A 17291-nucleotide genomic window follows, 5' to 3' on the forward strand; every position below is an offset into this window, starting at 1 on the left:
TTATTTTTCCAATTTGAAATAACCTTAGGAATAGCGGAACTGCTACTGGCATGGTAGTATTTCTAACAGTCAATAAATCTAAAATATTATGTGTGAATATTGGAATGAAGCCATTAAGAAGATTACAGCATGCAACACAGCAGAGGGTCCACAGGAAAAAAGGACTGGTAATTCAGGACAACTGTGACCACTGACCTTTGAACAGTCAAGACCACTGGTCAATCTGACACAATAATAGAGTTCACATGCATAGAAAGTCATCTACCCTGTAAGTATTATTTAAATGCTTTGGTGAATGATTTAAAAAGGACCCATTTTAAATCTCAGTTAATTTATTATACATCAAACTATACCAATAATAATCATTTTCAGGTTTTTCCTTTTCATTTACTAACAGGAAAATCTAGTAACATTAACATATTTTTGTTAGATTAATATATCTGATTAGTTTTAAATAGTTTGCCATTGTACAAATCAAGATGCAATGCTTTTTATCATATGTTCTCTAGGACTGTAATGGGTAGTTTGGGAATACTGATGAAATTTTTGAATTTACTGATGTCAATTCACACAATTACTTAGCTGTTTTTGGCACCAAGTGATAAGCTTTCCTTAGAGTTTAGTAGTTCCAATTTCCCGTTGTCATTTTGGCTATTTTTGTAATATTCAAGATACCTTTCTATACATTTCTGGGCCCTATCTCTAAGTATCAAAATAGAATATATTTTCTACTTTTTTGTGCTATACTTTTTAACCCAACTTTATGATATTTGAATTCTATCTATTAGGACTTTTATCATATTTAAATGAAATTTCTTCTCAGTAAAATGTAAAATATCATTGTATGTCTTCAGAGCTTTATACTCTTTGTAGTACTTTAGTAAAAGCATTCATGTGAACATATTCTGGACTAAACAAATGAGATCCTCCAAGAATGAAGTTTCTCTTCTTTATATTTTGATAGGAAAGAATATCAAAGTATAATTCTCAAAGAAAATATCAATCACTAACGATGACTATAATAATTTTAATACTGAACACAGAAAAACTGAACTCCATTTTTTACAAAGCACCCATATTCTCTCCTGTGGGAATTACAAAGGGAAATGTATAAACATGCAGAATATATTCCTAAAGTTGAGACTTGATTTTTCCCTCATTTTTTCCCTCAATCCAGAGAAGGGTACTCTGATGGATTTCTAATGAACAACTGTAATCTTTTTTTCAGCTTCTGTAAATTTTTTATAATGAGTAAATCTGCATATTAGAAACTAAAAGATAAATGTTCATTGGGTTAGATTTGGATACACTCACTATGAAATTTATTGCAATGAAATGGACTGATTTAGTTTTTACTTACTGCAGTCAGTTAACATTAACCTGGTAGTTATTTATTAGTAACTTATATAGGATTTTTAATACTTTCATTCCTATTATACTACAGGAATAATAATTATCAGTATTCTAGTATGAATCCAAAAATCTTAAAGTTCATTTCAAAGCACTTTTTATATTTATTACAATAAATAGAAATACTCCCAAACTATTATAAAAATATCAATTTTACATACTCTTAAAAATTTGACATTCTAAACACATACAATGTGTTATTATATTCTATTATTCCATTCTAAGGCAAGCAACTCAACACATATAACTATAGAAGCAATGCCAACATACTTTTCAGTCCTATACTAAGGAATAGAAGAGTAAAGTGAAATGCACTTTTAGAGACTATTTAACATGAAATACAGAATATGTTCCATTATAAGCTGCAGACAAAAAAACCTCAGCAAGATCAAAGACCAGAAAAAAACTGGCACTTAATTTATCAGCCTTTACAGACAAAAGACAGTTTTCGTCATTTCAAAAGGATCAGATGTCTTTTATGACAAACTGGGTTTGCAGTTTAATTTACAAATAGAATTCTAAGTAAGCAGTCTTTGCTCTTCCAAAGTATATGACAAATAGTGTAGGTTTTCATTCATGCAGCCCTCAGCTGGATAGAAAAGATTAAAATAAAACTGAAATAATTTAGAGAAAACAAATAAATGTTTCAGAAAGTTGAGAGAGATCAAAGCCAGAATTTTCTGACCCCAACTGTACAAGCATTTCTTATTATATTGACCAGTGCCATCAGATCATTAATTAAAAGGAAAAGCACTGGCAGGTGGCAGGGAAGCGAAAGCCGATAATTGGCCCCCTTCTTCTTCTTGCCTTCAAAAACTCTCTCGTTCTTTTGCAAGACATGCCACTAGGCAGACAGAAATGCCTACTTTGTAATATAATGATTAAGATGAGATGAAGAGACTTACGTCTAAAGCAGCTATGCCTAATGAATGCAGCTAGCTTTGTAATTATGATCTTGCTTTTAAAATAAGTAATGTGATGTTCCATTCAATGTTTCCTCAACTGTCAAAAAGGGAAAATAATCTTAAATACGGACTTTAAAGCTGATACTTTTTTCCCTTTTCCCATCCTTAGTAATTTTGCTTTTATATTAGGTAGAAAAAGGAGCAAAAATCACTACCAATAATTCAAAAAAACCTGACGAAAGCATACACACCCATTATGAAATAGTCTTTCAGACTTACCACTTCACTTGGTAGGTTGTTCAGGTCATTAAATGGTGTTTCCAAAGTGTTTGTGTCAACATTTAACATAACCACGTCCTCCAATGATTTATTTTTCACTCTCTGTTTTAAAAACACATACAACTACGCATAAATTACATTTTCTTTAACTTGAACAATCTGAATTTGGAAAGAGAGATTATCATTATTAAATTATATATCAAGGTAATACATTTAGCCGAACTTGATTATATTTTTTAAAAACTCCCAAAAGTCCTTTTTTCCATCTAAGAAAGCTTTAAAATTATTATTTGGCAAGAATTAATTTGAACTAGAGATTGTCAAACTAAAAATTATAATATAACTGTAGAAAATAGATATGTAAATAATAATGCTAAAATATCAAGGACTTTAAACTAGGATGGAAAAATGTATTATCAGCATTTCTTTTTCCCTCACAAACAACTGAATAAAAATGTGCTTTTAAAATGTGGCCTATAAAATTTCTAAACTGATAACTGTAGTTTAATGTAACTTGTTTTCCTTCATAATCATATAATTATCCATTTAAAAACATTAAGTGTATATCAGAATGCCAAAGAGGGTCCACTACACACATACACACATGTATACATGCATATACACATGTTAAGAACTCACAATTTAGGGATATTTGCAAAAACAGAACTGAAATAAAAATTAAAATCATCATAGGACTTTGAGAAATAGGTAAATAAGAATAATACTTAGGTAAGAGTAATATCAAGCTGCTGAAGTTTTAAATATTCATAAACATGTCAGACCATAAACTTCTACATAAAAGAATAAATTTCACTTTGCTGCAATCACAGGTACTATAATTTGGGGGGATAATTTTAAGATCTGGAAATATTTTCTTTCTTTCAATTCATTTATTAATACTTTCCCAAAAGAAAGTAACTGCTGAATAATAAACAAATTAATAGATTAAGTACACAATGATAAGGAAAGTATCTTGAAGATGAGAAAGGAAACAGCAGGAAGAACGATATAGGAACAGAAATGAACATAAATCTCATAGTTAACAGTCATGTTCATGACTATTGCAATAAAACATTTTGACATGGAGTTTATCGGATAGACCTTTAAGGAAGAACATATAAAAAATATAATGAAGTAAGTTTAATGAAGTAATTTTTGTTAAAATGATCAAACAAGTCAAGCCTTTAGGCAAAAATCTTAACTCATAAGTTCATATTCTCCTTTAAATTCCTGCCTTGCTGCTAATACTTTATTTTCTAATTAAATTGAATCATTGTCATCTCTGTTAAAATTGTAGAATGAATTCTACTTTTTGGTGCATCTAAGTAACATAATTATGTTTTCTCAGCATTTTAGTCCTTAGTCAACTAGAAATCTTATGTATTTTCTCAGGAGACCAAAATAAAATTAACTTTTTAAATTTATGCTATATTTCATACCTAAACTGATTAAACCACTTAAAATTGAGTCAAGAACAAATCTCCAAAGCAATAATGCTAAGTTTATCTTAAAATGTATGGTTCAATCTTTTGCACTTTCATGCATGGCCAAATTTTTGGGATAAAAGGTAAAATGTATTTGTTTCTTAAAAAATCTCTTTAACAGAATAATACCATGAAAATTAATATGCTCTTCTTTCTTGGCGTTTACACTCAGTAAAGAAGTGGAAATTATGGTAGAAATGCTAAGATTTAAAATTTTAAAATTAAAGTCAGTTACTTCACTTTCTTGGCAGGAGATATATAAATATATCTTAGCAAGACCAAAATTAAAAGTATTATATATCTAAGTACTTACAGGTAATAAAATATTAGTATTTGAAAATTTATCAAAGAATTTCATCTTTAATCTCAATCTATTTAAAATGTCATGAAATTTTTTGTACTTTTTAAAGTTTAAAATAGAAATCATAGGAAGAATATAGAAATAGTTAATGGAAGAGTTTTAAAATGAGACAATTTTGAAAAAAAATGAAAATGATGTAAAGAAATGAAAAATGCAAGGAAGTAAACGATATTCTTTAGAATCTTATGTGATGTTTTTCTATAAGATTAAAAGATAGCTATCAAATGAAATTGAAGAATTAACAAATGTATACAAAAGTACAAATACTAATGGATACTTTTGTTTTATTTAAAGAAAATATACATATGAATTTCAAGTTTTTTTTAAATAAAAGTTAAGTTTAAATCATTTTGACTTCATTTTATATCACATCTTTAAAAGGAAACATTTTCACAAAAAGTTATATAGAGAAAAATTTTGTATCACAGAAAATAAATCAATTTACATGAATAGGAGGAGAAAAAAGTGATCTTTTGGTACAAGAAAAGAAATGAGCCTTTTTAGAACTAAGGCATGATACTTCTATAAAATGATGATGTCCCTGCAAATGTGTCTTAATGGCAATAAATGACATGAGAGCAACAATCACTTGTACTTCTAAAAATAGGTCAAAATTCCCCCTTACAGTTGCTTTAGAATGAAACTACACTTTTAAAGCACCTGCTTGTATACTGCCAGTCTCTCTAATATCTATATGAATTTGCTATTTTCCCTAAAATTGTTTTTAGGGGCAAAGCAAATAAAACCTAGGTTTTATTTAGGAAGCAAATTTTTATGAACATGTAAAAACAGTCTTCTTTTCCTCATACTTATATATATATATATATATACATATATATATACATATATATATATATAAATGATCAAATGAAAGATATTTATAAAGGAATATATGTTAAATTTCTTAATTTCATGTTTCTCTGGGTAACTAGGCTTAAATGCCTCTAGAGAGATGGTGAAATAAGTTAGAGCAGAGTTGAGGAAAGAAGAAAGTGTATGATAAGGGAATGCTTTTCTTCATCAAAAAAGACTATAATTGCAGCCAAAATCAAGGAAAGATGCCAAGTTAAGGAATATCATATTTGTAAAGATCAATGTAATTTAATTTCAGATAGAATTTGTTTAGTTTTTATGTTTTTATACTTTTGCATTGTTCTAAAGGAAATGTCAGACATACCCCAATACGTGATAAATAAAATGTAAAGACTATTAAGATTGGCATGGCAGAAAGAACATTATCTTTCAGGATATAATACCATCATACCAATTAAGAAGTTAACGTCACATAATTCTTTATTCGTATCACAACAAAATAAGGTTACAAGGCTAAACTAATGCCATACAAGATTCTGAATCCTACTTCATTAATTTCTTGAAACAATCTAAAAGAATGCATTGCAGTATATTTCTACCTATTTATGTTTTGATTTATAACATTTTTCTTGACACATTTTTTTCATAAGTTGCATGACTTTTTTAAAACTCAATATAAAATAATATAAAATGAAGGCACTATATAGTAATGTTTTGAGCTTTATAAAAAAAGTTTATTACTTTACACTATATTGGGGAAAGATGACAATTAAGTTAATATGTCACATAAAATGTTCTCAGAAAATTCAATGCAGCTATATGGGCAAACAGAGCTTCAGATTTTGAATGATGAAGAACTGAGTTCAAATTCTACTTCAGATACTTACCAGCTGTGTGAGCCTGCCTAAATCACTTAACATCTCTAAGCCTCAGTTACCTGATCTGTAAAATGGAGCTACCACTAACACCTATCTCTCAGGGTTATGAGGATCAAATGAGATAACATATATAAAACACTCTGCAAAACTTAAGTGTGTGTATGCAAATATACACACATACACACAAATATATGGGTATGTATATGTGTGGGCAGATAGGTAGCCCAATGGTTAAAATGATGAGCCTAGAATCAGGAAGACTTATTTTTGTGTGTTCAAATCTATCACTTACTAACTGTAAATTGCTTAATCCTATTTGCCTCAGTCTCTTCATCTTTTAAAATGAACTGGAGAAAGAAATGGCAAAACATTTAAGTATCTCTGCCAAGAAAGTCCAAATGATGTCATAAAGAGTTGGACACAATAGAACAACTATATTCTATTTATCATTAGGATAATATCTATTATAAATAAATTTCTAAATCATAGCATATATTTCAGGCATTGCATTATGTCTCCCCAAAGATCCCCAAAAGACCTACATTGCACTAGAATTGAGCAAGCAGAAATTTTTATAAGCCAGGCATTACACTGTAAAAAATAATCAAATGGGACTTTGGAATAAGTAAGAAATTCTGGGTTCATCTTAAATGAGAAATGGGATGTATAGGCAAAGGACAGGAAATTATAAGTAAACTGAATTTGTAACAGTTCAAATTATGTAATAAAATTCTGTAAACGGATCTTTTGGAGAATTGCAAGGTATTAACTTTTATTTCCAATACTTGGTAAATTCCAAGGGACATGTCTTAGGCTCTGGAATCAAAAGCAAAATAAGAGAAATTAGTGATAAATTACTATGATGCTAATCTTGAAAGAAGTCACTTTAAATCTCATACATAAAATGCTATGTGTTTCACTACATAGTTGATTTAAAAAATTGTCATTTTCATGTTCTTTGTGTTAAGAAATATAGGCCAAGCCCTTTTTGTAGTGGCTAGAAACTGGAAAATGAATGAATACCCCTCAACTGGAGAATGGTTGGGTAAATTATGGTATATGAAGGTTATGGAATATTATTGCTCTGCAAGAAATGACCAACAGCAGGAGGAATACAGAGAGGCCTGGAGAGACTTACATCAACTGATGCTGAGTGAAATGAGCAGAACTAGGAGATCATTATATACTTCAACAACAATACTATATGAGGATGTATTCTGATGGAAGTGGATATCTTCAACATAAAGAAGATCCAACTCACTTCCAGCTGATCAATGATGGACAGAATCATCTACACCCAAAGAAGGAACACTGGGAAATGAGTGTAAACTGTTAGCATTTTTTTGTTTTTCTCCCCAGGTTATTTTTACCTCCCGAATCCAACAACAACAAAATTCGGTTCTGTACATATATATTGTACCAAGCATATACTATAAGATATTTAATATGTATGGGAATGCCTGGCATCTAGGAGAGGGGTGGAGGGAAGGAGGGGAAAAATTCAGAACAGAAGGGAGTACAAGGGATAATGTTGTAAAAAAATTACCTATGCATATGTACTGTCAAAAATGTTATAATTATAAAATTAATTTAAAAAATTAAATTGAATGTAAAAAAATAAACTTAAATCCTGGGGAAAAAAAATATAGGCCAAAAATATAATCCCCTTCCCCGAAATGCTTCACATTAACACAACAGGAAAAGTTCCCACTTAAATATTACGGTTGTATAATAAAACAATAAAACAGTGAGGTGGCACAGACATGTCAGACCTGGAATCAAGACAACTCATCTTCCTGAATTCAAATCTAGTGCCTTAGACTTAGTAGCTAGCTCTGAACAAATCACTTAACCCTGTCTGCCTCAGTTTCTTCATCTGTAAAATGAGCTGAAGAAGGAAATGGTAAACCACTTTAGTATTTTTGCCAAAACCCCAAATGGATCCCAAAGAGTTGGACATGACCGAAAAACAATAGAGCAACATAATAAAACAAAATATAATAAAATGTATATTCAAAAATAAATTTCTAAAAAGCCTTACATTACAGGGCACAAAGTAAAAAGAGTATTGAATATGCTAGTAAGGCATAGGTTACCATGTGTCCTATAAGGAAAAAAATCAATTCAAAAATAAGTTTTAAAAGATATAATCACTCTGAAGAAACAATAAAATCCTAAAATTTATTTCAGTAAAGATGAAAAAATTCAAAATTTCAAATCATATAACTTTTATACATGATATTTTAATATTCATGTGCTTCAGATCTTGAAAAGTAGTAATTGTCATTATATTAAATAACAGTACTGGAACAACATCACAAAAACTATTATGCAGAAACTCCAAATACAGGACTGAAATTATTTCAAAAAGTAATTGAATATTTTTTTTCAAGAAAATAAAATCATCATGACTACAATTTTTATGATTTAGTTTACGTCTGAAAAAGAAATACTTACCTCTATGAGGCTGGAGTGAACTCCAATCAGGTATGGCATTGGGGCACTAAATTGAAATATACACATATGCACCATATTAAAATTGAAACTAGTTTAAATAATTAAGAAATTGTAGAAACATTTATTAAAATGCTCCTTTATATCAGTTTTACAATAATCAAAAACATTTTGAAATGTCAATACAACCAAGTCAAATTCTATTAAGTAGGATTCATTAAATTAATATTTTCAGGAAACAAATAAAAACACATAAAAGAAGAGCAAGCATTCCATTGTGAATGAAAATTCAAAAAATCTGACTGAAAATATTGTCAATAGGCCATAGCTTGAGTTGAATTAATTTCTATAAAACGGCCATTACCATGGCCCAAAAATAATTTTCTGTACAATGCCCATTATTATAGTCCAATTAATTGACAACTGTCATTTTTGACTTTTTCTTTAAACAATTCTAATTCTATAGATAGATTATGTTTTAAGAGTATAGAACATATTTTAAACTAAGTATATTTATTAATCATATTTTAAGTTTATGTAGAACTTTCTAGTTTACAAAATACTTCAGGAGAAGTGGGGAATGAGAGAAGCATATGTTTACATAATAATCTGCCCTACTAAAGAAAGTTGTCTTTTCCAATAAGGTAACAGAACCATAGTTTATTTAACTGTTTCCACTGATCTCTCTATTGTTAATATTTCATCTGTGCTACTCCTCTTTTTCTCGACTTTGTAACTTGTAAATTATTTTTCTCAGGATCCTTCTTAATATTAATGTGATTTTGCAGTGAAAAATCATTCAGATTTTTAAAATGATTTGTCTTAAATCAAAAGCATCAATATTAAGTATGAAATACAAAAGTGAAGCTTTTTACTTTACATTTTAAAAATAATTATATAAAGTGTGTATATTACATTATACACATTGAGAATGGATAGGTTTTTACACATGTACTGTAACAAATGCACAGAATTCTTATTAACAAAAATAATTACAAGTATATTTTAAAGAATTCTTGAATTCTGTTTAGTGAAAACATTCATTCAAAATGGGGTGGAGAATGGAGTTTTCCTTTTCTCAAACAATTTACACAATCATTTCTAAAATACTTTTAATTGTTAAAATAAGGTAGCTTTCCAAACTTTATCAAGCCTGTTTTCTGCAGGTCTTTACTCCATATTTCAATTGTTAGAATTTTTTCCTCTTAGATTACCCTCCAACTACTGAGGGTAGAGACAGTTTTTTTGTCTTTCCTTATGTTTAGCATGGTGCCTAGCACATTATTAAGCTCTTAATAAATGCTAGTTGATGAAGCAATCTAAAGAAAAAACTTCTGGAAAGAGAACTCAAATCTCTATCTGTGGGTTAGAGTTAAAAAAAAATGGAAATTTTTAGCACTGAACTAAATTTTCTAAATTGCCTCAACCAATCTTATTTTTGCTTTTCCCCTGTAATTTTCATGAAAAAAAAGACAATTTAGTATATATAAATGTTCAGGATATTTTCTTTGGTTAAATTAATACTCTTGAAATTCGAGGGTTTCTTTTTTTGCAGAAGGGACCAAGGGTGTGAACACTAGATATAATAAAAATTTTCAATATGTAATTTCCTAGAAATTTTCCTTCTACTTCTTTTTTTTAATTCTTTGCTTAAAAAGGGCTGCTTTTCAAGAAGGGAAAAGAAAAAGTATAGATGGGAAATAAGAATGACAAAAAAATTTGAAGGAAAGCAAGAAGGAAAGAGAGAGAGGAAAGAAAAAGGAAATATACATGTTAGTTGAAAAACCCCATATTATTAGTGATATTCTTGATGGTGCTCTAATGGAATACTCTAAATCCAGCTGGGAATAATAGGTATGAATGTGTATCAATCTCCTTCTGCTTTAAATAGGAATAACTGGTAATCTTTCTAACTTGGGTTCTAAAATTAATATTCTATCAGGAACTGTACAGGAAAGAGAATTAAGCATAATACATAAGCATTTTTTTTTTACTTTCTAGAACCACATTTAGAAGTACAAAGCAAGATAGACAAAATTCCATGATCTTCAATGACTTAAAACACTACTACTTTCTCCTCACTGCTTAAAAAAATATGGAAAAGATGAAAAGCATATATTACTGTACATATGCCAGTAAAGTGCCACATTTTCCTGTGAGATTAATAACCTTACCAAACAAATTAATAATGAATGCTGTCAGCATTATTAAATATTCTCTGTGTATTTTTGTCTAAATAGCTTTCATATATTTCCAGGAGAATGTATGCTCCTGAAGGGAGAGACTGTTTTGTCTTCATTTTTTTTTTAAATTTCAAGCGTCTAGCATACTGTTATCAATACCTAATAAATACTGAACTGAATTTGCTGACATAAGAAATCATTCTCATTGTCCAATTTAAATATGGAGGTATGAAACATCACAAAAAAAACTGAATTGAGTTGAAAAAAATTTAGTCAATAATAATAACAATAATAACTTACATTTAATTATCTCAATATTAAGGCAGCTAGGTGGCACAATGGATAGAGTATCAGACCTGGAGTTAGATATACTCATCTTCCTGAGTTCAAAATTGGCCTCAGACACTTAGTAGCTGTGTGACTGTGGGCAAATCACTTAAGTCTATTTGCCCTAGATCCTCATCTGTAAAATAAACTGGAGAATGAAATGATAAACCATTCCAGTATCTTTGCCAAGAAAACCCAAATGGGGTCAGAAAAAGAATTAAATAATAATTGAATAACAAATATTAGTTTACAAAGTACTTTCTAGACATAAACTAAGGAATAGATTACCATACTCAACAAGCACCTATTAAGCACCTTCTATGCCAGGAACTATACTAAATATTAGGAATATAATACAAGACAGTATCTTCCATAAAAGGCTTTTCATTTTATAAATAGTATCATTTCCATATTACATAAGGAGTTTGGGTTTAAGTCAAATGACTTGCCTAAAATCATGAAGACTAGACAATGAGGATTCAGAAACTATTTTTCTTGACTATAAAAAACAGTATTTTTTTTTTCATTTTAGCTTCCTAGGTTGGAGAAGTGTTAGAAATATAACTCTCTTAACTAGTAATTTCAAAGACAATAAGTAGGACTATTTCAGATTAAATAACCAAATACACTGCTATGTCAGAAACACTAAAACTCTACAATCCTGGGTTCTAGAAACTAATAACATGTTACCATCAACATCAATAATCTAATCCCATTATCTTTGTGAAAATTCAAATATTTTAATTTTATACAAACCATATAGTAGTGAAAAGAATATTAGTCACAGAGCCAAAAGATCTGGGTTTAAATCCCTGTTTCAGTTTTTTTCTATGTAACTTTGAGAAAGTTATTACCTTCTGAGTCTAAGTTTCTCCACCAACAAAATAGAGAATGATAATATACACACTCTCCAAGTCATTGAAATGCAGTGAATGTCAAATGAATGTCAAAACACTTTTTAAGTTGTAAGATACTATATAAATGAGATTTCCCATAAATGCCTGTATAGGCATATATTCCCCTCCTCTTAAGAGCATTAAGCCTAAAGGTGCCAAGAGCACATTTTTTTTTATGCTTCAACTTTTACAAATGCAACATTTATTAGCTTTGACTTACAAGAAATGCACCCTTATTGACAACTTTGAGATATAAACAATTACTACCAGAATTTATAGCATATTTGTCCACAGAAATACTAAGCAATGCAATGCATATTAAGCACCTACTATTAAAGTACTATATTTTTAAATGATTTTACTTAGCAAAACCTTATTTTAAGAAACTGAACTTTATTAGAAATTTTGTATCTCTTGAGAGTATTAACAATAAAAGCCAAAGGATTTGTCAATGTAAAAAAAAAAATCAACAGGGACCTCCTGAATAGTTCATAAGCCCCTGAAAACTAAATCTGTTAAAGGAAAATATCATGAAAATATCAATAATGAAATTACTGGGTGCCTCTACATGTTTTTTCTTCACTAATTTCTCACAAAATTCAAAACATATGCATATTAGTACTATAACTGTAATTAATCTAGAACATCATTTTCTAAAATAATTACCATGTTTTTCAGAACATAAAGTTAATTGAAAAATAATTATTTCTTTCTCACGAAAAGAGGACTGTGTACATCCTAATGTGAAATTGACTAAATCGCATAAAAAGTAATTTTGCAACCCTAGCTGGAATTTCCTAATTAGATTATAGTGTTAATAAGTCAGAAGGATGTCCTTGGTAAAACAGATGCTTTATCATCAATATGCAAAACTGTCCTGCACTTTTCTTTCAATGAAGTTATTTGCCAAGATTGGATACAGAAGGCATTATGTGACTGCTTTTTGAGGATGGATGGTGGGCTTTTTTGGGGGTAGCAATTAATCTTTATCCAAATATAATTACTATGTGAATAGCAAAATTGAGTGATGAGTATATTTTTTATTTAGGAAGATGGATTCTTAAAAGTAGACCACCCACATATAATACAATCCATCAAGTCTATTTTTTGGTATGGGTTATAATATCAATTTATTATTTTTTAAACAGTATGTAAACTCTGAATAATGGAGACTAGTTTATCTCCATATGGATGGAGGGCAACCAGTTGGATGGCCATAGCATAGTCCAAACAGAAATATGTAGGGAATAGAATAGAAAATGATTATTTCCTTAAGAATAATTAGTTAAACATTATATATAGGATCAATTCTCTAATTTCCTGGAGTCACATTATCTCCAAAGAGTAGATAGCCTTTAGTATGGCAAAAATATTTAGAAAATGTCTCAAAACACTCACTAGCGTAGAGAACTGCCATTCTAAAAGAACTGTCATTAGAAGAAGGGTGCTGCTCATAATTTTCCTACACCTGTGGGGAAAATAATTTTCTACTGATAAAATGGGATGATGGCTACTAGGAATAGCCTCAAGATGGCACCATCACTTTATATGCTAAAATACCTCAGAGATCTGAAGAAAAGATATTATTTTGGAGTAGAATTACCAAAGAAATTGCAGAAGGGTTCTGATCAAATTAGAAGAATTGTAAAGAATACTTATGCTGCCATAATAAGATTTTTTTTTAATATTGAAAAGGAAAACCATGAATAAGAGAAACTGAGGCAACAATGTTCTGAGTAGGGTTAATTCATTACCAAAGCCAGCAACTGCCAATAAACGAGGCTCCTCAGTAACTAAGGATACAACTGATAAACAAGATAGCTCTTTAAAGACATACTGAGAAACTAAAAAAATAGCCAGTGGCATTAATTTGGTATAGCAAAAGTAAATTTCACACCTGACTGGCCAGCACCAAGGTTATTAATCACAAGTTATATCAGTTTATTTTATATAAGTTTAATAGGCAATTTCTGAGAGAAACAAGGACTTAGCAATTTACATGTTACTGATTCTTGATAGATTGAAACTTATGACCTAAAAAGTCCTGAGAAAAAGGAAAATTTAATGAAGGATTGCTATGTCACAAGCAGGGAATTAGCAGCAGTAGGCTTAAAGAGTTGAGAGGGAGTTCAAGTTCACATACTAAGTAAAAGGACAGCTAAATGGTGCAATGGATAGAGCACTGATCCTGGAATCAGAAGGACCTTAGTTCAAATCCAGTCTTAGACACTTAACATTTCCTAGCTGTGAGATCATGGGCAAATCATTTAATCCCAATTGCCTTGCTCCCCAAAAATTAATACACAGGAAGTTTATTTAAGACTAAATAGAATAATATAAAATAAAGTGGGATATCAAATTTAGTGTCATAATTAGAGAGTTTCTGAAATGGGTCCGTGAAAAATATTTTTCATGTCTTCAAGAGTAGTAGGTCAAATATAGGTGTGTGATACAAAAGGGTTAATCTAAAAATAATCAAAGATTATCTTTGAAACCGCATTCTCATTTAATCCATACAATCATATTGTAATGTGGGTGAAAGTATTATGCTCCCATTCCTCTAATTTAGCAATTACAAACCTAAACCTTTGAGAGGCTAGTCCACCTATGGTCATGAGGTCTAATTTGGTGTAGATCTCTTTTCCCTCAAAGTTCAACCCCTTTTCTCTGCTTCTATCTACATTTTTATGAAAAGAATTAAGCCAGGAATACTTGAATATCACTATTACCTAAACTCATCACAAAGAGGGAAAACATGCACATTTACACAAATGCATATGCATTGTTCTTGAATATGTGTATATATGCAAGTAGATTATGGGAAAGATGAGATCTAAGCAAAACAAACTCTAAGGATGTTATAACACAATATAATAAAAATATAAATAAATTTATAATTAGGTTGGTTCTTTGTTTGTTTTCGTATTGGCAAAGAATGAGAATCTGAGGAGTATCCATAAACTGGGAAATGGATGAACAAGTCATGGTATATAAATGAAATTGAATAATATTGTGCTAAATTCTTAACAGAGTAATGACCCACCAGAATTCCAGAGGACACATGATGGAACAGGATACCTACCTCCTAATAGAGGGGAAGGATTCACAGTGCAGAATAATTTAAATTTTTGGACATGACCACTGAGGGAATTTTATTTTAATTGACTGTATATATTTGTAATTGATTTTGTTTTTCTTGTGTTTTTGAGGGGTGAGGAGGCTGAAAAGACAGATTTAGCTGATTAAAACAAAAAAATGTTAAGAAAATATACTAAACCAAACTCTTAGACAGGTTAGAGCATAGACTATTATCAAAATTCTGGACATATGATATATCTATCCAGGGGTATAGCTGGATTCAATGATATCTCAAAGTTCACAGATTGCTTTTCTTTGCCCCCAATGTAGAAAGCCATGTAGCATGAAGTCAGTGCTTAAAGTGATTCTATCCTAAGCAGACAGATACTTCAGTGGATAGAGCCCCAGACCTGAAGAGGGGAAGATCTAAGTTCAAATTAAACCTCGGACACTCACTAGAGATTTCTGACCCTATGCAAATTACTTAATCTCTTTATTTATCTAAATTTCCTCATCTGTAAAACAGTAATACTAATGGCACCTACCTCACAGGATTTTTATGAGAATCAAATGATATGTAAAGTGCTTAACATAGTATTTGGCACATAATAGATGCTATATAAATGTTATCCGCTATCATTATCATCATCATCATCATTATTCTAGGTGACTTCAAGTAAGAAAGTATGGAATGGCAGTAATATTCAAAGGTTGATAATAAATACAGTGCTGTCTTTCATGGTCATCAGTGGCAGGAAAAACAAGTTTACTAATAACAGATTTTAAAATAATCAAATGACAGAAAAAGGTAGTAGCACTAGGAAAGACAAAGAATTCTCAATTTTTCTTTATTTAGAGGAAGGCAGTCAGTAGTGATTTTTCTGTGCTTTAATTTAATAAATTATCTAAATTCTGTTCTGTGAATTGTTTAAGTTAAAGAAATATTACCTTATGTCTTAAGGATTTTATTGTTCTTTGTTCTTGAAGAGGACTATGACTTTAGGGAGATGATGCTATGACATATAAGTGAGGTAGATTTAAGTGAGAAAGGGGTATGCAAAATCACCTGTCTCACTTTCCCCTCTAGAGTCATCTGGATCTAGTGGCCAGATATAGAGCATGACAACTAGAGATGGCCCTGCATGCATTTATGAAGAAAACTTAATTTGATACTGAGGTTAGCTCTTGTTATCTATTATTCTAAGCATTAAAGCTAGTTCATTTATTAGGGTCATATTCTCCTAGGTATTTTTAGAAAACCAGATGATATAAAAAAGCTTTTAAAAATTTAATATTTTTAAAAGTCCATATTTTTTAAAAGTAACAAATAGTTACTAAATGTGAATCAATATAAGAAGTTTTTTAAGTGACAAAAATATTTTATAAGTTATTACAAAAAAAGAATTTTTAAATTTTGCAGTTGTGAAGTTTACAAAATAATGAGAAGAGCTCTAAATTAAAAGTTAAAATAAAGCTGTTTGTAGATTTGGCTTTACTGCTTATTAGCTACGTGACTATTTACAAAGTTGTTAACCTATGACACAGCAATCAACTGCTAACTCTTAAGAAGATGCCAAAAAATGCCCTGCCAACTGCCTCTATTTTTCCCACTGATAAAAAATCAGTGAATCATTGGTAGGTCACTGAGTACATTACAGGATGTTATACTCATGGTACAGCTGTGGAAAGCTTCTGTTCAAACGTGGTTAACCCTGGTTTGGCTGTAATATTTTGATAGCAAAGTATTTCTGCTGAATGTTATGTCACTGACATGATCTGTTTCTCTGAGGATGACTATACAACTAATCAGAGAAACTAATATGTAAGAAGTTAAATTATTTTAAGTATGTTTTCTAAAAAAATAACAATCAGAATTAAAAATGAAATCTCTGCTCTTATTTTTTAACTTTTTTAAACCAAAAAACATAATTTCAATAAAAAGGGCAAATTGTAAATTTATGTTATTTATTTTAAAAGATGGTTTAAAAAATCAACTACCGGATTCCTTTGGTACAGGTATACTCTATAAGTTCAGCTTTAAGTTGTATTTATGAAAAGCAAAGAAGTTATGAAAATAAATATTCAGTTTTATAGTCAGGGTGAAGACTGTAAGAGAACACGTGTTCAAAATAGTTCTGAAATAATTCCTGTAATTCCTGGCAAACCCCAGGTATTTCAAAGTTGAACTATGGCCCTAAGAACTTGAACAAATATTTTAGCCTT

General features: G+C 30.0%; 1 protein-coding gene across 6 annotated transcripts in view; it reads right to left on the reverse strand.

Moving 5' to 3' along the window:
• The window catches only part of DENND1B (DENN domain containing 1B), a 317390-nt gene that overhangs the window by 71701 nt on the left and 228398 nt on the right, over window positions 1-17291 (reverse strand). For 5 of the 6 annotated variants that reach the window (XM_074308679.1, XM_074308676.1, XM_074308672.1 and 2 more), the window contains 2 exons: window positions 8588-8633; window positions 2595-2696 (listed from right to left, as the gene is read on the reverse strand). In XM_074308679.1, coding sequence (XP_074164780.1) covers window positions 2595-2696; window positions 8588-8633 — 148 coding nt within the window. The remainder of the gene's footprint in view (window positions 1-2594; window positions 2697-8587; window positions 8634-17291) is intronic. The other variant, XM_074308673.1, reaches the window with a different exon arrangement.

Source organism: Sminthopsis crassicaudata, chromosome 4 (assembly GCF_048593235.1).
Source record: "Sminthopsis crassicaudata isolate SCR6 chromosome 4, ASM4859323v1, whole genome shotgun sequence".
Lineage (NCBI taxonomy): Eukaryota > Metazoa > Chordata > Mammalia > Dasyuromorphia > Dasyuridae > Sminthopsis > Sminthopsis crassicaudata.